Source organism: Solanum lycopersicum, chromosome 2 (genome assembly GCF_036512215.1).
Source record: "Solanum lycopersicum chromosome 2, SLM_r2.1".
Lineage (NCBI taxonomy): Eukaryota > Viridiplantae > Streptophyta > Magnoliopsida > Solanales > Solanaceae > Solanum > Solanum lycopersicum.
The window spans coordinates 66,717,701-66,742,933 of record NC_090801.1 but is presented as its reverse complement, the minus strand read 5'-3'; the positions used below and the strand labels follow the sequence as shown (position 1 = coordinate 66,742,933).

Below are 25,233 nucleotides of genomic sequence, written 5' to 3'. Positions count from 1 at the left end.
GGATGATTGCAAGCCTCGAAAGAACCTTTTAATCTAAGGTTAATCTATCCATAGCCTTTTAAAGTTAGCACGATATTAACTTAGACATCTTAACTAAATAATATTCATTTTAGATCTCTAATCTAATGTAGCGTTTTTCTATGTCATTTTAACACTTTTTTAATATTAATAAAAGTACATAAAATATGTATAACGTGTGAAGTGACGAATTAAATAATGTCATGTGTCACTTATATAAAAAGAAGTTATTAAATAATTATTTTTTAAATAAAAATAAAAACTGACCAATGAATTAATAACATATAATATTTTTATCCAAATAATTAAAAAAATAATTTTAAAAATAAATAAATAAAAGGATCCTAGTTGTCTTCTCCAGACCAAACACACACACCCCCGCGCCCTCCACCCACAAAATCATCTTCTCTAAAGCCCAAACCCCTGCATCGGAAGTATCCTACTATGCGCACCATTTGCAGAAACTGCCCCACCCACCATTTGTACGTCATTATTCTCTTAGATAAAATTTTAGCTTAGTTTAAAGAAATTAATATTAAAGTTTTTCAAAAAAAAATTGTGAGTGAATTTATTTTTAGATTTTAAGCATGTTTTTTGTTATTTTTGTCAAATCTTCATTTATAATGGATGAAATTTAACTTAGATAAAATGGTGGCTAAAAATAGGAGGGAGAAGAAGAAGAAATAATGAAAAATTAACTAAAAGCTATTTCACGCGTTGATAAATGAGTCTATCACACTCATTATACCAGGTAAGCAAAAAGTGTCAAAATATCACAACGGGACGTTATATCAAGTGTCTAAAATAAATATTATCTAGTTAAAATGTCTAAGTAAAATATCGTGCCAGCTTTAGAGGACTGGCCTTTAATTTGATACATGTGTTATTTATGCATTAAATCTCTACTAATTTTTTATATAGGTAAGGTACTGTATGCCCTAGTAACATCTCCTCATTAATCTATTTGATGACACTATTTGTAATGTTCCGCCATAGGATAACTGCTTCGAATGCCCCTGATTTTACTGGTAATCTTATCAATCAAAATCTTGCAATCAAGTTTGTTCCACTTCTTAGGAGATAATGGAAGCCCCAAATATTTGATGAGTAATTGTTTTTCTTAATATGATAAAAGTGAAGTAAAAAAACAATAAAAGTAGCCAATTAAAAGTGAATTGGAATTAATAAGGTAAAATTTGATCATCAGACTCAATTTAAATCTTGCTTAAATTTTTATTTTCGTTGAGTTGTGGAATTACTGAGTTTTAAAAATGTTAAAATTCTTGTTAGGAGTAAAATAGTAATTAACGTAATTATTAATAGCTTAGTTTAATCATCGTACTCGTCACAATAATAATTATAATAAATTAATAATTTTGTACTTCTTTATTGATATACCTAAACTCTTAACCATATTATTTTTTAGAATTTCTCGATAAAAATATTGGTTGAATTCAATCCTCAATTTAAATTACTGTTTAAAATATATTTTTTTATAAATAAATTAGTTTATTATACAATTTTTGTTTTTACGACACAAACATATTGTTAAAGAAACAATTAGAACTCAACTCATTTATGCTTGACTCAGTTTGGCGTAGCAACAAGCATCAATGAATTTTATTTGACTCAAAAACTTTTATCTACTTCTTATTCCTATGAAAATAGTAAAGATGAATAGAATATTTTGCATTCTTAAGCTTGTAATAACTACGTAATTGTGATGATTATAACCTCTAATTACGATCCCACTGATTTTTGCATAATGCCTAAAAAAATTATTTTTCTTCTAATGATCTTTTTGTGATACTTGAACAATGTTATGTGACTTTTTGGATATAAAAACAGATTAATATTTTTTGTGATATTTTGATTAAATTTAATAATTTTTCATCAAAAAACAATACTTATTCAGTAACTTTAATGCAGTAAAATAGAAGTCAAGATGCAATAAATAATTATTTTTAGTAATGAAATAATTTAACTTGATCATTTACCAGCATGTTTATTATAGAATAAATACATAAAATAAATATTAGAATTTGTCTACTAATTTTATTTTATCACTTTTAACTTTATAAATAATTATTTATTTTCGTGATTTTATTTAAAGTAAATTAAAATTCACTCAAACAGCTGATGCAGCAACGAAACAATTAAAAGAGAGTGAAAAGTAAGAAATCAAAAAATAAAAATAATATATATTTTGAAAATTCTCGCGGGGCAGGGCACGTGTTTGAGATAAAAGTCTTTTAAATTCGTTGATCCATACTAACTTTTGCATCTGTTTTTTATCTGTTTTGGTCACTGTTTGGTGTTTTTTTTTTCATTCAAATGAAAAAATGTTTTTGAATGGCCAATAAATTAGGAAAAAAAAATGTTTGACATATTTTGTTTCTTTCTTAATACATTCAATAATTTGTTATTCCGTTATATATAATCAATTCAAATTTACTGACAGTTTGGAGGTTAAAAAAATATTAAGCAATGAAAATAATTTAAATTTTTTGGTTAAAAACTTATCACATCTAATATTTGTAATTTTTTAAAAAATTAGGGAGTGCGGAGCAGGGTAATTAAAAAGGGCAACTTCCACGTATAACAAACAAAAAATTCATATTTGTATGCTATAGCAAACTTTGCATAATTGCGCTCCATAGCAAACATAATACTGTATAATTTGCTATACATATACAATTGGATAATTTGCTGGCCTAAATTGTATAATTCGCTGGCCTATTTCGCTGCAATTGTATAATTTGTTTTGCATACACTTGAATCGAATTAAAATGTATGTATATTGCATAATTATAACTGTATAGCAAGAAGATATATGTTTTTCTCGCTTTATACAGAAACAAACACAATATATACACTTTTGTTGCATAAAACTAGAGAAAATTGTATTTCACTGCAATTGTATAATTCACAATTGTATAATTCGTTGGTCTTTTTCTCTGCAATATTTGAAGTAAAATGTTTATAAATTGTATAATTAAGTGTATAATATGAAGATATACATTTTTACATGTTTATATTCAATTTTCTCTCGCTTTATACAAAACAGAAATAGAATTATACACTTCTGTGTATAAAGCGAGAGAGGCGAGCGAGAATGGAGAGTGGCGAGCGAGATTTTTGGGAGAGAGACGCTGGCAAATTTCAGCTAATGTTTGCTATGGAACACAATTAAATCAAACTCTAGCTATTCCATTTAATTTAAGTTATTAGTTTGCTATTATATATAATTTTCCCAATTAAAAATAATAAATAATGCTATGCGGGGCAGGGCGGGTTATAATTTTAGCGGCTTTATGTGAGCTTGCCCACAACCGCCTCGCCCTACCACATTGCAATCCCTACACCAGTTCCTTCTTTCTTTGAAATCCTCCACTCCCACTTTATTTCTTGATCTTCGACCTCTCCATCACCACCCTCCTCCTCTATGTCTTTATGCAAATATGAGACAACTTTGATAGTCTCTTTATGTCTTTTCTCTACGTAAAAAATACTATGAATTACAATCACCATAACATGAAATGAGACAAAAAAAAAATCTATTGGGCCCATACTGTCAGGAGCATTTGTGTCTAGTTATATTAATTACCAGTGATATTTGTTTGGTCTACATGAACAAGAGGGGATGTAGCTCAAATGGTAGAGCGCTCGCTTTGCATGCGAGAGGCACGGAGTTCGATCCCCCGCATCTCCATTTGTTTTTTCTACAAATTGAATGGTGACTAGATTATTCTTATTTCTTATTGACGCCTTGCTTGAAACCCAACAATATGATCATATTGAGTAATGCTTTTCAAAATAGATGAATAGTTTGGTTTTCAAGTTTCTAAACCTAATATGCTCCCTCCGTCCAGAAATGTTTGTCATGTTGCGCTTATCGAAATTTAATTTGACTATTTTTTAAAGGTAAATTAAATTACATTAATTCGATACTTTAAACAAAAAAATTAGATATTCTAAAACGATATAAAAAGTACTATAAATTACAACTTTTTTGTATTAATATGATGAAAAAATGCATTTTAAAATGTTAGTCAAACTTTTTATGGTTTCACTCTAAAAATAGAAATCATAACAAACAATACCGGACAGAGGGAGTAATTCACTACTTTTTTTTTTTTTTTTTGAAATAGAATTAATTCTCTGCTTGTAAGTTGGGACATTACACTTTATATTTATTATGGGTTTGTTTCTCCACCTCTAATTGAATTTGGTGTAATTGAACATAATTATATTGTTTGACATGTTTAGTTGATCATGTAATTATTTGATCAGCAGATAATTTAAGTGTAATTGATATAGTGGAATTATACACTTCAATTCACAAAGAGGTGCTCTCAATTGCTGTTAATTTCTTCTGTTTATTTTTATTTCTATTTTTTGTTTTAATTTTTTTTTATTTCTTATTTTTATTATTCTAAAAGTTTATATTTATTTTATGTTATTTATATTTCATTTTCAATCTTTAGTAGATGTGATTTCATGTAATTTTTGTATTATCGATTATTTTATTGAATAAGATCATAGACTTACATTTTCTTTTGCTTTAAAATCATATTTATGCATGTAATTTTAAAATTTGAAAAATGTCTGGATCGTATATCATCAGCATTGTAATTTGTATGGCAACTCCACACCAAGTGTGTTTGGTACCCAAGGAAAATGTTATGTTTTCCTAGAAATTGCTTCTTGGGAAAGCAAATGGATTATAACATTTTTTAAAAAAATTTTGATTGGCAAGTAGAAAATATTTTTGAAAAAATATTTTTTAATATTTGATTCGTGAATGAAAAGTATTTTTTATTTTTAATTTTAGATTAAAAAATTACTCTTTAGAAAATTAATTTCTTATCCAAAAATCAACCTCAATAATTGATACAGGACTCGACTCCTACATCTAAACTAAGACAAGATTACGATAACTGTTACAAAAGAAAATGACAGTCCCACGGAAGGAGGTGAGGGGGGGGGGGCAGCTGGGAGGGTATAGGTGACAAAAAAAATGATTTTTTTTTATAAATTTGAAATATTTTCTTTTTAAAAAAAAATTCGATGGAAGTGGCGCGGGGGAGAAGGAGGATATGGGTGGGGTTGGCATAAAAAAGTTTAAAAAATTTAATTTGATTTTTTTTTTTCAAAAATAATTTTTTCTTTAATTTTCTTTTGACGAAAAATGGCATGGGGAAGGGAGTAGGGCTAGGGGGTAGCGTTAAAATGAAAAATTATAAATTTGAAATATTTCTAAAAACAATTTTTTAAAAAATAAATAAATAAAATTGACAGGTATAGCCTGGGTGGGAGGTAGCGTTAGGGGGTTTGGGGGGAGGAGCGAGGTGGCGTAAAAAGTAATTGTTTTTTAAAAATATTTATCAAAATATCTTTTTTGATGAGAATGACTTAGGTGGGGTGGCGGGTAGGGGTAAATATGGCATAAAAATAATAAAAATTTTAATTTAAAATATTTTTCAAAAGCAATTTTTTTCTTACACACACAAAAAAAAAATGCGAATGGCTTGGGTTGGGTGGAGAGTGGGGAAGTAGGGGTGGCGTAAAAAGTGTATCTTTTTAATTTGAAATATTTTTAATTTTTTTTAAAAAAAAAGTATTGACGGGGTGGCGGGGGGAGCTTGGTTATAATTAAAAAAATTAAAATATTTTTCAAAAGCAATGTAGGGAGTAAGGGTGGTAGGATTGGATGAGGTAAAAAAAAATCTTAAAATTTGAAATATTTTTCAAAAATAAATTTTAAGTTTTTAATGACATTGGATATAATGAAAAATAACTAATACTAGTAAATATCTTAGCATATTTGTATGTGTATAATTTTTGTCGCTAAAAGCTGATTTTATTATTGTGATACATTTTTTCACATAATCTACATAATATATTTTTTCAGTTTAGTGGTACCAATTGACACCTTTTAAATACATATTGTTTTGTCATTGATGATGATGAATATTTTCTAAATTTTATGTGCATGAGATTTTAGTGCTAAGCCACGATAGAGGAAGATGGTTGCAGTATGTTGACTATTAATGTAAAACAACTAAATTTGTGATGGAAATAACAAAACAAAGTACTGAGAATCCTTCTAGTTACAACATATATTCACTCAATAGTATTTTATTAATTCACACCGTGATTTCAAGACTTAATCAATAGTATTTAATAACACAACGTGATTTCAAGACTTACTTAGAATATTTTACAAAATCTTTTTTTTGTGAGGGGGTAACTTTTATAGAAAAAATATGAATGTGAATCGTCTTAATCATTTGATATAACATTTAGGGATTCAACAGAACACATATAGTATCTATATTTTTTTCAGTGAACTGGTGATAGTTGACTCTTTTTTAACATATTGGGCTTTGCCACTAATGATGATGTGTATTACTTAAATTTTATGTGCATGAGCTTTTAGTCCTAAAGCTCGATAAAGAAAAATAATTGCAGTAGGCTAACAGTCAATTAAAGACTGGTGAATTTGGTGATGGGAATAACAAAACAAAATATGTCATGTTGTAAGGTTTATATTGTATCATAAGGTACGTATTGATGCTACTTGAAATTTAAGTTTGCGTAAACATTAAGGCCTAATCCCCAGAGGAAAACAATGAATTTAGTGACGGAGATAAGAGAACATAATATGAAAATATATGATTAAGTATATAAAGAGACTCAATATGTAATATATATATATATATATCAATAAAAAATTTCACCTATATACATAATACAATTGAAGTAGGGTCACTATCAATGTAAAGCTGATGAATTTGGTGATGGAAATAACAAAACAAAATATAAAAATCCTTCTAACTATGACATATATTTACTCAATAGTATTCCATTAATTCATAACATGACTTCAGTCATTATTAAAAACATTCTAAAAAAACCAATTATTATTTTTTTGGCGGGGTGGGATTATTTATTTTTAGAAAAAAAAACAGATTTAGATCGTCACTAATCATTTGATAATATTTTAAATAAAGTATTTCGAAAAACTATAACAATATAATTATAACTTCGGATCTTAACACAAAATAAAATATTTACAATTTTTACAATTCAAAATTTGAAACAAAATAGATAAACATTGAAACCTATAAACTAACTTTAAATATATTAACAAAGTAGATTATAAATAATATTTTTTAGTTATAAATAAAATAAAATTATATATATATATATATATATATATATATATCACCAAGGTAGATTATATGTAAATAATATTTTTTTATCTATAAATAAAATAAATTATGTGTCAGTTTGGTTTGAGTTTGGATCTGATTCTTTTTTTTTTTCTAATACCAAACCAAATTAAGAGTGATCGATTTTTTATTTAATCGCCAAACCAATCAAACCAAATCATAAGTCAATTTTTTTCCGATTTGATTTAATTAGTCGATTCGATTTGACTTAATAATTCCATTCGTACATCCCTAGATATAAAATAGCTTTTGATTTATGATATTTTAACCATCGATAACTTTTTTAATACAAAGAAGATACCAAAATTCTAAAAATGGGAGAGGCGCAGGTCACCCATTAACCTTGTAATGCGCAAGGACCTTGCGTCCCCTTCTGACAAAAAAATCTTCAGTTTTTACACTATTTACATTGCGCATTATTTATCTAATTTTAGTACCATAAAATTTACTGTGTAAATTTTGCTCTTTTGGTTCCAAATTTAATTGTATTGCCCTTTTGTCCTTGGCTCTTATTTGCCTGTTGCGTACACGAGATTACTATTATTAACGAAGGAGTATCTGCCCTGATTTTCATTAGTTGAACAAATACTAAAGCCCACGCAATTACACACAAACAAAATTCACACTTTGTTTTCTAGTATGGAAAAAGAAAAAGAAGAGTTGTTCTGATTTTTGCTTAATTGGGAAGTTACTCTTACAGTTATGGCTGGGGATTTTCCTTCTTGAATTTAGCATAATCAGCGAGCAAATTATTTCTTACTTTATGTTGCATACTCTCCGCCATATTCTTCATGACCTGTTAATTATCATCACACATATATAAAAGTCGAACAATAATATATATATATATAAAGAAAGTGTGTGAGAAACTAACCGCTTGCGTGACATCTTTGTGAACATGTGGAGGGACCAACGCAAGCATGGGAGGTGGAGCGAAGCTAATGCTCATGTGTAAACGACCTTTGATCCTGCTAATTCTTCTATCTGGGTAAAGTACACCTTCCATGCTAAGACGGAATTCTGATGGCTTGTTTTTTCCCTCTGTTACTCCTTCTAGATCCCATTTTGTCTGCATATAAATAATACATTTATGCTGTACTAATTCGATCCGATCCAATACTTTTTAACTATATATATATGTACATACAATTTTGAACTCAAGAACCATAGAAGTATGGTTTGGAACGCCAGGAGGGTATTCTTTTCCGTTAGTTTTGCATCTAAGTCTCATGTTAACAACTGGCCACGCTGTGAGGAACAAGAAACCTATTGGTTCCATTCGAATTCTCCATTCTTCCTGCACCATCATGTATACTTTAATTAACTAATTGATTATTGTGTCATTTCAATTACACATACTAATTAATTACCTCGTTTATACGTTGGGTTCCTCTGTTATCAGGGGAAATAGCTTTCAAAACTCTTGGTTTGTCCTCCATGTACCTATCGAAAGATGCCTGAGCAGATAAAACTAATCATTTATCAAATAACAACACAAACTCAGAAGAGATTGTGAACTTACATGGGGGGATTCAAAGAGGGGCATGTCAGCTAAAATGGTGATTTGTGAATCGTAACTCTGTTGATGAGCCTTAATGGGATTATAGTATTTTGTTTCATATTCATGGAATGGAGTCAACACTCGTATATTTCTCTTGAATAATTGAAACCCTCTGCTTCTGATTTTCCCCTGCTGCAACGTTGCACAAACAGAGGGAACTGCCACTGCCACAAAACCTACTTTCATGATCGATTAGTTGATAATTTGAGTTTTAAAATATGTATATATACTCTAATGGAGTTGTTTGCGTGGAAGTTGCATCTATTTTGAGAAAGGGCAAGCGTTATGCCATCATGTATTTGTTGTTTAGACGCCATTTACTTTACTAGTTGATTGTGTAATTGACCTACCCGTCTTCTTTTTACATCTAAACATTTCCATCTTATTCAACCTATATAGTAATTGACAGATACTCTGATTTTTCGGAAAAAAATATTAAACGCCAATTTCTGTATTTTCCTTTGAAAAATATCATTGACAAATCACAACTTCTAAACTGAATGAATTACAAAAATATATTTCTTATAATGTTATAACTTATATCTGTGGTAGGTTTCTTTTGTTTACTCTATTATCTTAAAATTTCAGAATCTTACATAAGCTACTACTAAGTGTTTGAGATAGTATTTTACGATTCAAAATATGAAAAATTGTAAACACTAAAAAGTTAAACATAATCCAATATTTATCATATATATAAATTATCTTTATCATTTATAAGTGTAATTTTTAACGAAGGAAAACGTCTCTACGTGGCTTAGTCCTTGTTAATACCCCTACACATGTATACATATGCCAACTTAGATTAAAAAGGGAAGAGAATTTTTAATGTCTTTTATTCAATTTTTTAATATTTGAATTGATCGAAAACTTAAAAGAATTGAGACGTGAAAGAATGTGAGTTCCAATACAATAAGCATATGAGTGGTTTCTTATTATGATAATCATGTGGATAAAATATTTCACGTGAGATAATTAATTTTAAAATTAATTAATAATATCTCAAATCAAATATAAAATAAATAAATCTTCCAAACCAATTAGCCTTATCGATTGTATCAATCAACCTCTTACACAACTTTGTCAAGGAATGATATGCACGAAATATGATCATTTGGAGCCTAAATTTTGAAATAGTTGAAAAGTTTGGACTTGTTGGCTAAATATTTGAACTAGAGAGGAAGTTACGTAATATTTACAAATTGGACGCGATTTTGCCGTGGTTTGCGGAAGAAAGAGAAACACGGAGAAGGTGGCACGACGCCGTTTTGTTTCTTCTAAGATATAGGAGGATTTGCTCAGTTCAAGATCTGTATAATCGGAATTGAAGAGTTTAGAATCCCTGCAAAAATGTCTTACTACCCTAAAGGCCACCACGATGACGACGGCACTGAATTTGATGAGTACGATCCAACTCCTTATGGTGGTGGATACGACATTGCTTTGACTTATGGTCGCCCACTTCCGCCATCTGAGGAAACCTGTTATCAGCCTTCCTCAGCTTCTGATGAGTTCGACTATGATCGTCCTCAGTACACTTCGTATGCTGAGCCTTCTGCTTATGGTGATGAGGCTCTTGATAATGAGTACCAGAGCTATTCGAGGCCTAAGCCTCGCCCCACCCCTTCTTATCGTCCATCTGAGGAAACTCATACTTATGAGCAGCCTCAAGCTGATTATGGGTTTCAGCCTGGGGTGAATCGCCCTGGCGGAGAAAGTGAATATGGATCTGGGTATGGACGGAAGAGTGAGTATGAAGAAGAGCCCACATCAGAATATGGATCTGGGTATGGGAGAAAGAGTGAGTACGAAGAGCCTAAACCCCAGTATGGATCTGGGTATGGAAGGAAGAGTGAGTATGAAGAGCCTAGTTCTGAGTATGGATCTGGGTATGGGAGGAAGAGTGAGTATGAAGAACCCACTCCCCAATATGGATCTGGGTATGGGAGGAAGAGTGAGTATCAAGAGCCAAGTTCTGAATACGGATCTGGGTATGGGAGAAAGAGTGAATATGAAGAACCCACTCCCCAGTATGGAAGGAGAAGCGAGTATGAAGAACCCGCTTCCGAATACGGATCAGGGTATCGGAAGAAGAGTGAATACGAGGAGCCAAGCTCTGAATACGGGTCGGGTTATGGGCGTAGGAACGAATCCGAAGAATACGGATCTGGTGGCTATGGCAGGAAGCCTAGCTATGGACAAGAGGAAGGTGAGAGGCCGAGTTATGGGCGTCCAAGCTACCAGGCTGAGGAAGGCGAAGGGTACGAGAGGCCTCACTATGGAAGATCCGAGGAGGAGGACTACAGGAAACCCAGCTACGAGAGGCGTGGTGATGATGATGAAGGCTATGGTCGCAAGAAATATGTGAGCACTCAATTTCTCTTCTTTGTATTAATTGAATTTTTCGCTCTTGATCTTGATCCTTTTAGGTTTAGTTGAAGTATATTTGGTAAAATCTTTTGCCTTCAATTTACTAGTGATTAAACCGAATGATCATTATAGCTAGATAGATGACGCCTCATCTTAACTCTTACATTAGATGAACAAAGGAAACCTTTGATAGTGTGGCAAGAAACATATAAGGAGATCCTTTTGATTCTGATTTTGATAGAAAATGCTGCTGGTAAGATGAATAGTTCTTCACTTAGCTCATTAATTTGCGTTGGAACAAGTTGTTTCGAAATTAATTATTCGAGATTGTTACTCCAATGTGGTGGGGATCAAAATAACACTATAATCCCGTGATAAGTTATCCCACATTTTAATCCCAACTAGACATGAAACAAACTCATCCTAAATTAATCCTTTAGTAATGCCTTGTACCAAACAAGCGCTTAGTTTTAATCCACACTTCTCGCAGAACAAAGTAAAGGATAACAATGGGGTTAGGGGCAGGCACATATTTGCCATAATGTTAACTACAAAAAGCTTAGTGTGTTAAAGACATGTCTCTGATTGTTAAAGTCCGTTAGGATTAGAGTTAAGTTTTTGAAGTTATTACAATTGAATCCATTACATATGCTGAAATTGTTGGTGACAATTTATGCTGTGAGGATAAATATATTTGTCACAACTCAAATTGTCATAATACATTTTGGGTTATTTTCATAATTAGAGGGGCCGAATCGATAAATTCACATTTTTTGCATTTAAAATACCCTCTGAATTTTAAATAACTAAACCAACTACTAAACCACTATCCAATTTTCCAAAACACTGCAAGCAATATAACCCCAAGAAATAATCTTGCCCAAAAAAATAACCCTATCAAATTCAAACCGTTGTTTTCCATTATTCTCTTGTACCAATCTTTTTGTTCTACTAGTGTTGTTTCTTCATTTTCAACATTTGATTTTTTTTTTCAATCTCTTTTTTATTTATAAATTTCATCTCATGAGCAAGTATGTCATGGTGTTTTTAATGGGAAAATAATAAGATATGTACTTGACTTTGGCAAAAATGTGCAAAATAACTATTGAAATTGGTGAAAGCTTCCACTAACACTCCAATGTTTATTTTTGCACATTCTTGCTAAGTTGAGCATATACCTTAATTTTTCCCCCTTAGAAACAACATAAACATACTAACCCATGAGATGAAATTTATAAACGAAAGAGGGAGAGAAAATAGCTGGACGTTGAAAAAGGAGAAACAACAATGGAAGATAAAAATAAAGATTGAAACAAGAGAGTATTGGAGTGGATAAAGAATGGGAGGAAAATGTGAATTTACTGATCCACTCTTGTCAACCCCTCTAATTACGAAAATAACCCCAAAACACTATTTTTGTGAACAAATCCATCAGATGAAGATAAATTTTATTCTGGGCGAGGCACACATACTGTCAGTGTGTGAGGTCTTTCTTGGCTGCCACGTGTATACGGCGGGACCCATAATGTACTTATTTTCCTGCTTTTTCTTTTTCTTTTTTACTTGCATTTTCTTTTTTTCTTATTAATTCTCAAGTGTAAATTTTATTTTTTTTGTTTTAATAAAGAAAACTTTGAAACAAAAATAAATAAATAACCAAGAATCGAGTGATTAAAAACACATTTGATGACTAAGAATTGAGTTATGTAAAAACAATTCTTAGTATTTTTATCATGAACATTAATACTAATCATAAACAGAAATTTAAAAAAAATACATATTTGATGACTAACATTTGAGTGATTAAAAATGAAATCTCAAGAAAATAATAGAAATTAATGACTAAAATTTAAATAATTAAAATTAAATTATACATTTAAGTGTAATAAATAATGCCGATTAAATTTTACTAGTTTAATTGGTTGATTATATGAATTTTTACTTTTATTGAAGAAATTCAAAAAAAGGTTAAATTTCTCTATGCTTAACTTTTTTGAGTTCATTCAAAAATAAGTATTATTTGTCCCACAGTGGCAGCCAAATGAGGCCTGTGTGCCTCGCCCAGAATAAAATTTTTTATCAAATGAATATTTGATCCGTACACCATGAATTTTCAGACATGTCAAGTGTGAGGCAAATGCATTATCCACTTGTTTTTGTTTAATCCATGTGATAATTGGCAGGGTGAGGACAACTCCGACGACGATGACGAGGAGAAGAAACATCGCTACCACCACCACCGCAAACACTACGATGATTGAGCAGAGAGAGTGAGTGCTTTATGATCCATGTCATACTATCAATACTAAATAAAAGTTGGCATGTTTCTGCAAATGTTGTTCTTTGCGTGTTTGCTATGGATGTGTTGCTTATTTTGTTATTTGTGTGAGGTATATTTTGCCTCCTCTATACTGGAAAACAATATCCCAGACATTTTTCAGGGTAAATATGTCATGAATAAATGAACTCTGTGATTGGTCGTTTTATTATATGTCTTTGATTTCTAGTTTTTATCGTGCTCTTTTAATTCTGGAAGTGAGTATGAGAACTTTGCGAAGTCATTTGTGACATGGTTCTTCAATTTACTAAACATTGGTAATTGATTTGGGTATTGGTAAATCCCAGCCATCTCATTGTTCAACAACAAAAATTACTCTTCAAACGGTTACTTATGTTGGTCCTTTCTTGTCAATTTTAGCTAAACACTTTCCCTCTTGCTTTGTAAAAGCTCTTGGAAGCTCCCTCTTGGAAAATTGGCCTTGCTGCCTCCTCCCAAACTTGGTTGCCTTTCTTGCTTTCATTCTTGCCTTTATTTTCTGTTTTGTGGCTTTGCTTGTGGACTCTTGCTTTAGATTCTTTGGACGTTTGGTTGGACTGAAGTTAGAAGAGCCGTGCAAGCCTTCTTGACTGTCCTTCACGGTGCTGAAAAATTCACCCCGTGAAATTGCCAAGCAGTTCCAAAGTTGAATCCCTTAGACGAGATGCTTTAGAAAAATGTTTACATCATAGAGTTAACCGTGTTTTCTTCCTCATTAAGATCATGAAAATGTGCTAGTCTCTATTTAATAAAAGTTGTATTTTGTGTTTGAACGAAACTAATAATTGCATGAAATCTGTATTTTAAATAAAACTTTGATAGTCTAATAATGGATAATTGATGCGTGTTTTCGTATTGGTTTTTCATATAAATAATTGGAATTACATTTATAAAATAGATGGTTTCTTCTAAATTTTAAAAAGACTACAAGAGGGTGGGAATATCTTTTATTATATACCAATAGAGGATCAGGACACCTATCGTTTACTTTCATCTTTGTTAGGTACGACATACAATTTAGAAATAGTTACCGCAAATAAATTTAGGACTTCTGATTTATTAATTAAAATATATTTATTTAGTTGTATGATGTAACTATTTATTTATATGACGTTATTTATTCTACTAAGCACATTTAAAAAAAGTATGAACAATATAAGCTCTTTACAATTATATAAATATTGATGATCACTTCTCTTCATGAACACAAGATTTTGAATGGAATTAATCCTCGTGTGCTATCTAATATATTGAAGTCGAGCCAAATTAAACGCGAAATTTGCGCTTATGGTTAAGCTTCTAAAATTAATTATCTTATAGTAACATATTTTTTATTAGAAAAAATAATTAAAAAAATACTTTTTGATGAAGTGTATTCTTATTATTATGTTTGACTAGTCAATTTTTTTTTAAAGATCTTTTGAATAATCATTAGTGTTTGCTCAAACTTTCAAAATATATTTGTAAGTGTATTATTTTAGAAAGTGTTTTTTTTAAAAAAAAAATATACCCTTAGAGAAAATTATATTTTTTATATTCTGAAAATAATTGGGGTTAAAAATAGTTATTTTCTTCTCAAAGCTTAATTAAACACCTCCCGATTAGTTTGTTGCTTTGTACTTCATCTCCAGTAGTACATCATTCTACTGTAGCGTGGGCCACCAATAGCATGGACCTAGACGCAGGGAATTATTTATTTATAGTTAAGATATAAGTCATCTTTATTTGTTTTAATAGGTAACATATTTAATATTTAAAATACATATTTCGTTTCTGTGATATCTATAAAAATTCATTCACATCATATTTATCCGTTTATATAAATATATACTAGTCTCCGGGCACGTGCGTTGCACGTGTATCTCAAATAAAAATTAATAAAAAAATAAATGAAAAAGTATATAATAAACTATTAGGAGAATTATGATATTTTTTTCGAGTGTTCTCTCGATATTTTCGATCTACTGCATATTAGATAAGTCTCCAAAGCTTACCCATTTATAAGCAATTAAATATACAGACAGTCATCAACAAGTAAAATTTCCAAGAAAGACACATCAAGTTAAAGAATTAAAAAGGGAAAATGCGACGTTACTTAAAGTCATCTTGTATCCTTAATGTGTGTCGTTACAAATGTAACTACTTCCTTAAAAACTTTCAGATATACCCAGACTTACATTTACAGGCTTACAACTACTATCCATCACTGTTAGAGAAGACTTAAAGTTGTTACATTTGTTGAAGAAAATGTGATTTTTTTTGCTAGCAAACAGCTGCAATTTCAATTTATTATTAATAGTTTAAAAGTTTAAACATGGTTTCTTTTCTGTGGGAAGCTATGCGTAGAGAGTTTCAAAGAGAGTTGATCATCATTCAGCATCAAACCATATGTGTACAACAACATTCAATTTTTTATATGTGTGATTATACCTTTCAAGCTATTTATTTTACCTATTAAAAAAATTAGAAAGTTATCATTCAAATGAAGTTAGCAAATCAAACGGAAAAATCTAGACTTAATAAGATTGTACCTGAAAATTAGAAGACATTTTTGTACCCACTTAACAATGGAAGCTTATGTTGAATGACTAATATTGAGTATATTTATATAGTGTAGTCTTGAAGATTTGTTGATAAAAACTCTTTGATATTCCTCAATTACTTAATTTGATCCCTTTCAACTTCTCATAATTAGCAAAATACGTTTCAACTTCTTATAATTAGCAAAATACGTTTCAACCTCTATATTGATTAAAACTTTATTAGTGTTCATCCTATTTGGTTGTTTCACACATAGTAATTGAATAGACTGCTGAACTTCTTATTTTGCTCCTTTATTATGTAATTCAATATTACTATTTAATTAGATATTTAATTTATATTTGGGTAAAGTATTTTATTACTTTTTAATTTAGTATAGGGGCAAAGTAGTAATTCAACTTTATACTTTAGAGCTTCATGCTTATAATAATATATGATAAGTTGGACTAAAAATTAATTAGAAGGAACAAGTCCTCGAGGGCTGGCTATTGTTTCATTTAATACAGCTGATTATTTAATTTGCTGAAGTTGAAATTATCAAAAAAAAAAAAGGAGGAAAAATACGAATTGATCTTAATATATGACAAATATACAAAACACAAGCATGAAATACTAGTATACTTTAAACAACAAAATGTTGGGTAAGAGGTCAAGGGGCACCATATACAGAAATATTCTAGTCTAAATTAAATGGATGTTAATGCAAGGAAATTAAAGAAAATAACTGGATTTCAGAAGAAATTAAAGGGTGTACGTAATGGAAAGTAAGTGCGCAAGAAAAGTAAATATACATGTCTCATAACTTATGACGAAATGAATAAAATTAATTTATTAAAAATAGTTTAATATAGAATATTTTATATTTCAATAAGTATTACATAATGTAAATCTATAAATATCAAATATCAAAACGATTACGCACGAAAGAAATAAAAGGGTGAAGATAAGCGTACAATTTTTTCAAAATAGTTGGAGTAACCAATTGGATAATGAAAAAGAAGTGCAAACCTATAAAGAAATTAATGCTAATATATGACTTCTCCAATTTTGAGATCAATTTTAATTCAACTTTCTCGCAGAGGCAGAGTCAAGATTAGAAGTTTAGGAGTTCTAAATCAATTTGCTCGGAAGCTCACAAGTTAATATACATAAAAATCAAAAAATATACTAATACAAATATAGAGTCTGAGAAAAAAACTAGTGGATTTGTCCGAACCCATGAACTCCTACCTAGCTCCGCCCCGACATACACACAAAAAAGAAAAACTTTTTCCTCAACATATACTAATAATAAGTTTTGGGTATGAAGAAAATTTTATTAAAAATTTACCATGTGCAATTGAATTTAGTCGAATTTTAATATGGTAACTCCCTCCTGCAAACAATTGTCCTCATTTCTTCGTTGTTATCATATTGCACTTTCAAACATGAATAAACCAATTCCTTGAATTTTTTTTTAAAACTTTTCTTTATCAAAACCCAAAGGGCAAAAAAACAAAATAAAAGTAAAGATATCCAGTAACAAAATATAGTATGGCAATTTGCAAAAAGATGCCATTTATTAGCTAGACTAGAAGGAATCAAGTCGGCAGTAAGTAAAGTGATGAATTGATGATATGACTGTTCAGCAAATACATCATTAAAGAACAAACTTGACCAGTAGCCTTGTCAAAATTAATAATTTTTTGGTTCATAATTAAGTACAAGTCATTTGTTAGCTCATTAAAATTATGTAGGATTGTAGTCCGTAAATATTAGTAAAATAAGTATTAGTTATGTGTATATTTCCCTCATAAATTATATGCATAAGTTATGATAGGATTTTCAATTACAAATCAAACGTCATATGCATATTTTTAATATATAAGTAATTTATTTTTTAATCAACTACTAAATATAATATAAAATTAATATATGAATAATTTTTTTACGACGGACTACAAAACAAAAAAGCAGGGGGGCTTTCTTTTTCATGCAATTCAACTTGTCCTAGATTATATCTAAAAAAAAAGTTTATGTACAACATCACAACTAAAATTTAGAGGAGAAAAATAATAATGAGGATTGATTATACCAACTTACGAAGCATGCTGCATCATGGACTTTAAAATATATTTCTCAAAGACTTTTGAAGGATTAGAAGTCTAAAATATTCAATATAGCAATATAATAGGTACTTTGAATTTGAACTTATGGTAAATATGCCTATTTATTTGCTTAGTTGGAAAGCTAGGTGATAAATTTGTGTAGTATTTATTTGCATAGTTAGAAAGTCAAAGGAAGTGAGGTGACAAAATAAAGTATTCATACGCAGTTATTTTATATACAATTTCTGTTGGGGCTGAACTATTTTAATATCTTGACAGAGATTTGGTGATGCATTATTTTGCTTATAATATTTAATTTTAGGCTTAAGTCATATGCGGCCCCTTAAAGTTGTTCGCATAATTCTCTTAGACACCTCAATTAAGACTATTATCTATTAGACACTTAAATATTAAAGAATATGTATCTATTGAACATAAAACGAAATTCTTTTAAAAAAATATTTTGCGTGTAATTCACGCATATTGACTTAAAAAAATGACAAATAAAATTATGACACTTGGCACATGGATCCAATCTAGCAATAAAATATAATTTTTTTTAATTTAAAAAAATGAAAAATAGTTTCCCTTTATTTATTAATCACAAAAGTATTTATAAAAATCTCTCCACCCCCACCTAACCCTTTGACCTTTCTTCTTCCTCTATCCATTCCTCTACTCAGTAACCCCGGCAGTCACCATAACAAAAATAAAAACCTCCCGTTCAAACTTAATCTCCTATCATCTGTTATTCTTCATTTGTTTTGAGATTTTTGTGAAAATAAATAAACGTTAATAAATTGTTTTTAAGATTCATGACCCAAAAAAATTGAAAGTATGTTGAATTTTTTAATATCATCTTTAATAAATTAAGAGTGGCGATGTTTGTTCAATTGGAGTGATCGAAATAGAGATAGACGAATATCGGTCAATTTTTAACTCCAATGTTTGAATTTTTCTTCTTCTCACATATTAAATTAGCAGATTTTTTTTATAAAAAATGAAAAAAAAAGAAAGAAGAATGAAACTAAATGCTAAGAATTTTGAAACCATTAGAATGGTGGGGGAAGAAGATAAGCACTGATGCTAAGAATTTTGAAATTATTAGAATGGTTAAGAATTTTGGTGCATGGGTATGGGGGTTGGGTTGGGTTGGGGTTGATAGAAATAGGGAAGAAGAAGAACAGATCTTCTTTTTTGTTAATTATTTTTTTAAAAATTAACTTAGGGGTATAAATTAAGAAAAAAAAGGAAAAATATTATTTTTAATAAATTAACGCGCTCAAGGAAAGTGAATTACACGTTTTTTGCCATGTCAGCATTTTGTGTCTAATAGGAATGACTTTTGAACAAATAAGAATTAGTTAAGGTGTCTAAATAAATTATGCGGACAACTTTGAGTGGCCGGAGATGACTAGTCCTTAATTTTACTATACAATATTCCAGTTGTTATGCTTTTGTTTTCTACGATCTGGACGGGTATGGTCAGCATTTGTGTTACCAATAAACTCCACGATCATTAATACTAATTTAAATACTTTGGTAGACTTTTGCCTTCAATAGGGCCTTTTTTTTATGAACAAATATACGATTTCGAAATTCATAATTTGATCTCAAGTTAATATTATTAAATGAATTTATTAATATGTATAAGATCCAAGTAAAAATTATTAAATTTATTTGAATACATAATTAACATATAAATCTGATCTAATTTAGTTTAGTATTTAGAGAAATGACCACACGCTTAATAAATGAAAGAAATTAGAGAAGAAAAATATTGTTTCTCATTGTCAGTAGGACAAGACTACAATCTTCTATTCTGGGTAAGAAAAAATTGTTCATAGGCAAGAAATTCTATATCTCATATATAAGGTAAAATTTTAAAATTAAATTACAAGAAATATATTTTTAACATAAGATAAATCTCCTAAAAAGCTCACAAAATCTCAACAATAAAATAGGTGAAAATCACGAAAGATCAGGTTTGTGCTAAGTAATTATCCTCCGTCTATTTAAAATTTATTTAATTTTCAATAGATAGTTCATGAGTAGCATTATTTTTTGGTAGATAAGCTCCGAAAAAAATAAAATCATTCTTTGTATATACTTTTTCATACAATGTATTAGTTATACACTCTATTATATATTAAGAAGTGTTATTTCTATGTATTAGTAGCAAAAAAAGATTTAATTCATGCATTAGCATGGTTAAAGATTCAACCATCCTCAAAAACACTTTTACATCTTTTCCACCATAATATTTTGTAAAAAAACATTTTTATACAATGCATACTATTTTTAATACACCAAATCAATAATGCATAAGATATAATTACTAATGCAAAGTTTAACATTACTAATATAAGCATTAATATTACAAACATTACTAGTATATTTTATGATACACTCCGAGGAGATTCACGCGTAAATTGTGTTATTATTCGTTACTATTGCTTTCATTATTGTTGTCTCATAACAAGCAGAATAGTGCCCAAAATGACAAAACACCAGTGTATTAAATAAAACAAATAATAAAAAAAGTTGTTAATGGGTCATTGCTGCACAAACCAGCTCATACACAGCCCCGAATCTTATATGAAGAGACAGTCGTTGAAATATTGATTGAGACATAGTGATATTCTGGGTTTGGTCCTCCAGCCATTTTTGTTCATATTACAACAACAATACTTTCGAAGTCTTAAAAAAATGTTTGGACTTTTGTGTGACATTCTTGGAAGTTGTACTAGATTTAGCGACCCTTTAACACCTTGATTGCTGACCATTTCTCTAATCACGCACTAGAAGCCAAAACCAACAACATTCTTATTTAAAGCTCAATCTTTCTATTTGGTAAAACAGAGAAAGTTCACTTTTTTTATTTCAAGAAAAAAAAAAAAAGGAGAGCTTTGGGTTAATCAGTTGTGATAAAGATGAAATTTGGGAAAGAATTTACTTCCCAAATGGTCCATGAATGGCAAGAAGCTTATATGGATTATAATTATCTCAAGAATCTTTTGAAAGATATCTTGAATTTCAAGAAGAAAAATGCATCATTATCAGAAATAGCAGCCACCCCAGAAGGTTCATTAAAGAGAAGAATATCTATGTACAGAGCATTTAGTGGATTACAAAGTAGATACACAAGTTTCAAAGGGAATAATAATAGTAATAACCATGAAGATGAAGTTATTTTAGTGAACACAGTGCAGCAAGAAGGACCCCATCAAACTATGTTTCTTATGTCATCTGAACAAGGTGGAGAGTATGAGATGGTTTTCTTTAAAAGACTTGATGATGAGTTCAACAAGGTGGTAACTTTTTACAAGAAAAAAGTAGGGCAAGTGAAGGATGAAGCTGATGAGTTGAGTAAACAAATGGATGCACTTATTGCTCTAAGGATCATGGTTGATAAACCTTCAATTGATATGCATAGTGCACCAGGGATGGATCCAGCATCAGTGGTTCCTCTTCATTTGACAAGTCAATGTAAGTATTGATATTAATTAGTGTTCTTACTACTTTACCTCTTTCAATTTGTGTCATGTGAACTTGTGTTCGGTCTTATATAGCAATTTAGTTCGCCTTTATGTGGGATTTGCCTAAGATATTATATGCTCCGAAGTTTGTATATCCTTCTCCTTAATCCATGCACCCTCCATCATAGGCGTCACGACTTAAGTTATTTGTCTTTTTTATGGGTGACAGTGAAGTAGAGAGGGAGAAACAAATGATTTGATATATTAGATGCTGGCACTTGCTTAATATTCTTGTTTTTACAGTAAGGTCACATATGGAAGTAATTCAAGAAGTTGAGATGAGTAGTGAAGAAATTGTGGAAGATGAATCAACATCAGGGAAAAGAGATACAACAAAGATGAATCCTATGGGTTTTAGACCTGCTCCAGTAGAGATTCTGGACAATGTAAAAATCAATATTGAACCTGCAACACCTATGTCGACTTTGAAAAATGTGATCAAGTCTGCGAAATCTGACCTATCATTCAGCAGACAAGAGCTTAGAAAAGCTGAAGAACAAATAAGAATGGCTTTTGTTGAGTTTTACCAAAAGCTTCGACTTTTAAAAAACTACAGGTAGTGTTGCAATTTTATTCCTCCCAAATGATGAATTTTAGTTGTTTGTTGTGTTTAATTCAACTAACTCTTTGCTACTTAATTCTGCAGTTTCTTAAATGTGTTGGCATTTTCTAAGATCATGAAGAAGTATGATAAGGTACTATACTAAAGTGATCAATATTCGGCAATAGAAAGGACTTCCTATATAGTTTGCCTTTCTGAACCTTGCAATTTATTGATACAGATCGCCTCAAGGAAAGCTTCTAAATCATACTTAGAGATGATTGATAAGTCTTATCTTGGTAGCTCAGATGAGGTACATTTTCTTTCACTTTCAAAAACTATTTTCCTCTCAGCATCATTGCTGTTGCAGCTATAGCTTGAAATTCTCATGGATTGTTGCTTTTTTCTTAGGTTGCTAAGCTCATTGAAAGAGTGGAGGTCACATTCATAAAGCACTTTGTCAATGGAAATCGAAGAAAAGGAATGAAGTCTTTAAGACCACAAGCTAAAAGGGACACACATAGAGTAACATTTTTCATGGGTAAGCGTGCATCCTTATTAGTATCAACTTCCTCTTCCTAAATGTATTGCATAACAATTTTTTTTGAAACGTCTGGATTGACCTGTCATCTCACTTGCATAAGGACCATATATTCATTTTACTAACTGATATACTTTTAACCTACAGGTATGTTCTCTGGCTGCTCAATAGCATTAGTGGCAGCTATTGCTGTAGCAATACATGCAGGAAACCTTCTAGAGCATAAGGATCGTGGACAGTATATGGATAACATATTTCCACTCTACAGGTGAACTAAACCATTGTCTTTTACAAAGTCATATTGATTCCTTCCCTTTGTCTGTCTGCAAGCCAGACCATATCCTAAGCAGTACTTACGAGTAATAAGCTCTATCTTTGCAGCCTATTCGGATACATTGTCCTCCATATGCTCATGTATGCAGGGAATGTATACTACTGGAAGCGTTTTCGGGTCAACTATCCCTTCATATTTGGCTTCAAACAGGGAACAGCGTTAGGTTACAGACAAGTTCTCCTCCTTGCTTCTGGTCTTTCACTACTTGCACTGTCTGCTGCACTCTCCCACCTGGATATGGATATGGATCCGAAAACACAAAAATTTGAGACATTAACTGAGCTGATCCCACTTGCCCTGGTGATTGTAAGTCTAGAAAAACATTAGCTCTTTTTTTTACTAATCTTTCTACAATTGATCGATACAAAATGGTTCGAATTTCAAATCCCCTAATGATCTTAAGTCTTATTTCAGGTTCTGCTTCTTATAATTTTTTGTCCTTTGAACATCATATATCGTTCAAGTCGTTTCTTCCTTTTAAGAACTGCCTGGCACTGTCTATGCGCTCCCCTCTATAAGGTACCCATGGTTCTCTAAGAGATACAGATTCACACGCATTAATATCACAAAAAGTACATGGATAGTAAAATGTCTCACATCATTTTGCAGGTTACTCTACCAGATTTCATCTTGGCAGATCAACTTACCAGCCAGGTTTGACACTCAGCCGTTTTCTCAACGGGAATTATAGGATAGGAAAAGTCTATAGTATAATGTGGTCTTGTATTTCAGGTTCAAGCAATTAGGAGTTTGCAATTCTATGTCTGCTACTATGTGTGGGGCAACTTCAGAACAAGATCAAATGAATGTCTAAAAAGCAATGTTTACCAGATCTTATACATAGTCGTTGCAATTATTCCCTTTTGGTCTCGGTTTATTCAGGTGTGAGAATTTTTGCACACAAAAAATGAACAAGAGATCTGTTGACAAATATTTACTATGGTGCTTTGTATGATTCAGTGCCTTCGCCGCCTATTTGAAGAGAGAGATTCGATGCAGGGGCTTAATAGCCTCAAATATTTCTCAACAATTGTTGCACTTGTGATGAGGACACTTTATTCTCAGAAGGGAGGAACGTTTTGGAGAGTAATGGCAGCATCAACTTCAGGAGTTACTACAGTTGCAAACACTTATTGGGATCTAGTCATAGATTGGGGTCTGTTGCAAAGGAATTCCAAAAACCCCTGGTTGAGAGACAAACTGCTTGTGCCACACAAGATTGTCTACTTTGTTGCCATTGTAAGTGCAGACACAGAATTCAAAACTTAACTATTAAAAATACGATAAAGTTTTTGATGATTTTGAGTCTAAATGCAGGTTCTTGACATTATTCTGAGACTAGTATGGATGCAATTGGTTCTTGATATTAAACAACTCTCGTTTCTGCACGAGAAAGCATTCCTTGCAGTGGTTGCCTGTTTGGAAATCCTTCGTCGAGGCATATGGAACTTTTTCAGGTATGAAACATTATATCTATCAGAGTTTAATTATATACATCAACAGTTGAAATAACGTTGTTTACACACCGTATATTATAATTAAGTTAAAATTTTATGTAACTTGTTGACATAGTAACAATAGTTATGCTGTTTTGATCATTGTTCAGGTTGGAAAATGAGCACTTGAATAACGTTGGGAAATACCGTGCCTTTAAGTCTGTACCTCTGCCTTTTAACTACGATGAGGACAAGAGTCATTAACTGATACCAGCAAATCAAAAGACTCAAAATGATTTTCTGGTTTATTGTACAATTCTTTGATTGTTTATAATATACTTTTCTTTGTGGGGAAAATAAAGAGAAGAAGATATTTTCCATTGTTGGGCTTGAATTTATTTTGTGTAATCACTTGGACTACACGTTCGCCAGCTGCAGAAAAATACTTAAAAAATTGGTCAAACCAGAAACCCAATGATCTGTTCAGTAAAAAAAATAGTCATGTTTTATAAATTACTCAAAAATCTGATAAAGGATATGAAACAACACGACCATAAACAACGGAGCACGCTAATAATTTAAGGAATTTAGTCTTTCAGTTCTTTATTAAAAAATAAATATTTCTAGATATTCCTAAAATACGTGGTTTAATACTCAAATTATTAAAATTATGAATAATAAGGAACTAAAATCTTCACCTTCCAATTTAT

The 25,233-nt window shown here is 30.7% G+C and overlaps 3 protein-coding genes and 1 non-coding gene across 4 annotated transcripts; 3 read left to right on the top strand and 1 right to left on the bottom strand.

Moving 5' to 3' along the window:
- The first annotated feature begins 3,657 nt into the window (after window positions 1-3,657).
- Window positions 3,658-3,730, top strand: TRNAA-UGC (transfer RNA alanine (anticodon UGC)). Its single transcript has one exon. It is a non-coding gene; the product is annotated as a tRNA-Ala (tRNA).
- Window positions 3,731-7,794: 4,064 nt separating this feature from the next.
- LOC101248932 (uncharacterized) lies at window positions 7,795-9,003 on the bottom strand. The gene is made up of 5 exons (XM_004232160.5): window positions 8,779-9,003; window positions 8,627-8,713; window positions 8,404-8,553; window positions 8,131-8,325; window positions 7,795-8,052 (listed from the first exon to the last, which is right to left on the bottom strand). Exons 1-5 carry the CDS (start codon window positions 9,001-9,003, stop codon window positions 7,957-7,959), a joined length of 753 nt encoding a protein of 250 aa, XP_004232208.1. The 3' UTR covers window positions 7,795-7,956.
- A 169-nt stretch (window positions 9,004-9,172) lies between these two features.
- On the top strand, window positions 9,173-13,673 carry LOC101248442 (uncharacterized protein At5g39570). The gene is made up of 2 exons (XM_004232158.4): window positions 9,173-11,181; window positions 13,371-13,673. The coding sequence occupies exons 1-2, from the start codon at window positions 10,168-10,170 to the stop codon at window positions 13,446-13,448; spliced, it is 1,092 nt and encodes a 363-aa protein (XP_004232206.2). The 5' UTR covers window positions 9,173-10,167; the 3' UTR covers window positions 13,449-13,673.
- A 5,607-nt stretch (window positions 13,674-19,280) lies between these two features.
- Window positions 19,281-24,903, top strand: LOC101247877 (phosphate transporter PHO1 homolog 3). The gene is made up of 13 exons (XM_004232156.5): window positions 19,281-21,621; window positions 21,915-22,227; window positions 22,318-22,366; window positions 22,454-22,525; window positions 22,624-22,753; window positions 22,901-23,021; window positions 23,135-23,393; window positions 23,502-23,606; window positions 23,697-23,741; window positions 23,820-23,969; window positions 24,048-24,326; window positions 24,405-24,544; window positions 24,694-24,903. The coding sequence occupies exons 1-13, from the start codon at window positions 21,066-21,068 to the stop codon at window positions 24,785-24,787; spliced, it is 2,313 nt and encodes a 770-aa protein (XP_004232204.1). The 5' UTR covers window positions 19,281-21,065; the 3' UTR covers window positions 24,788-24,903.
- Window positions 24,904-25,233: the final 330 nt, after the last annotated feature.

Bases quoted from the DNA above. Each gene is read 5' to 3' on its own strand.
- LOC101247877 (XM_004232156.5), top strand. From the start codon at position 21,066: ATGAAATTTGGGAAAGAATTTACTTCCCAAATGGTCCATGAATGGCAA. The intron at 23,607-23,696 runs GTACCCATGGTT...ATCATTTTGCAG, and splicing joins TATGCGCTCCCCTCTATAAG to GTTACTCTACCAGATTTCAT. The intron at 24,327-24,404 runs GTAAGTGCAGAC...GTCTAAATGCAG, and splicing joins TTGTCTACTTTGTTGCCATT to GTTCTTGACATTATTCTGAG.
- LOC101248932 (XM_004232160.5), bottom strand. From the start codon at position 9,003: ATGAAAGTAGGTTTTGTGGCAGTGGCAGTTCCCTCTGTTTGTGCAACG. The intron at 8,714-8,778 runs GTAAGTTCACAA...TTATCTGCTCAG, and splicing joins CCCTCTTTGAATCCCCCCAT to GCATCTTTCGATAGGTACAT. The intron at 8,053-8,130 runs GTTAGTTTCTCA...GATAATTAACAG, and splicing joins ACAAAGATGTCACGCAAGCG to GTCATGAAGAATATGGCGGA.
- LOC101248442 (XM_004232158.4), top strand. From the start codon at position 10,168: ATGTCTTACTACCCTAAAGGCCACCACGATGACGACGGCACTGAATTT. The intron at 11,182-13,370 runs GTGAGCACTCAA...GATAATTGGCAG, and splicing joins GCTATGGTCGCAAGAAATAT to GGTGAGGACAACTCCGACGA.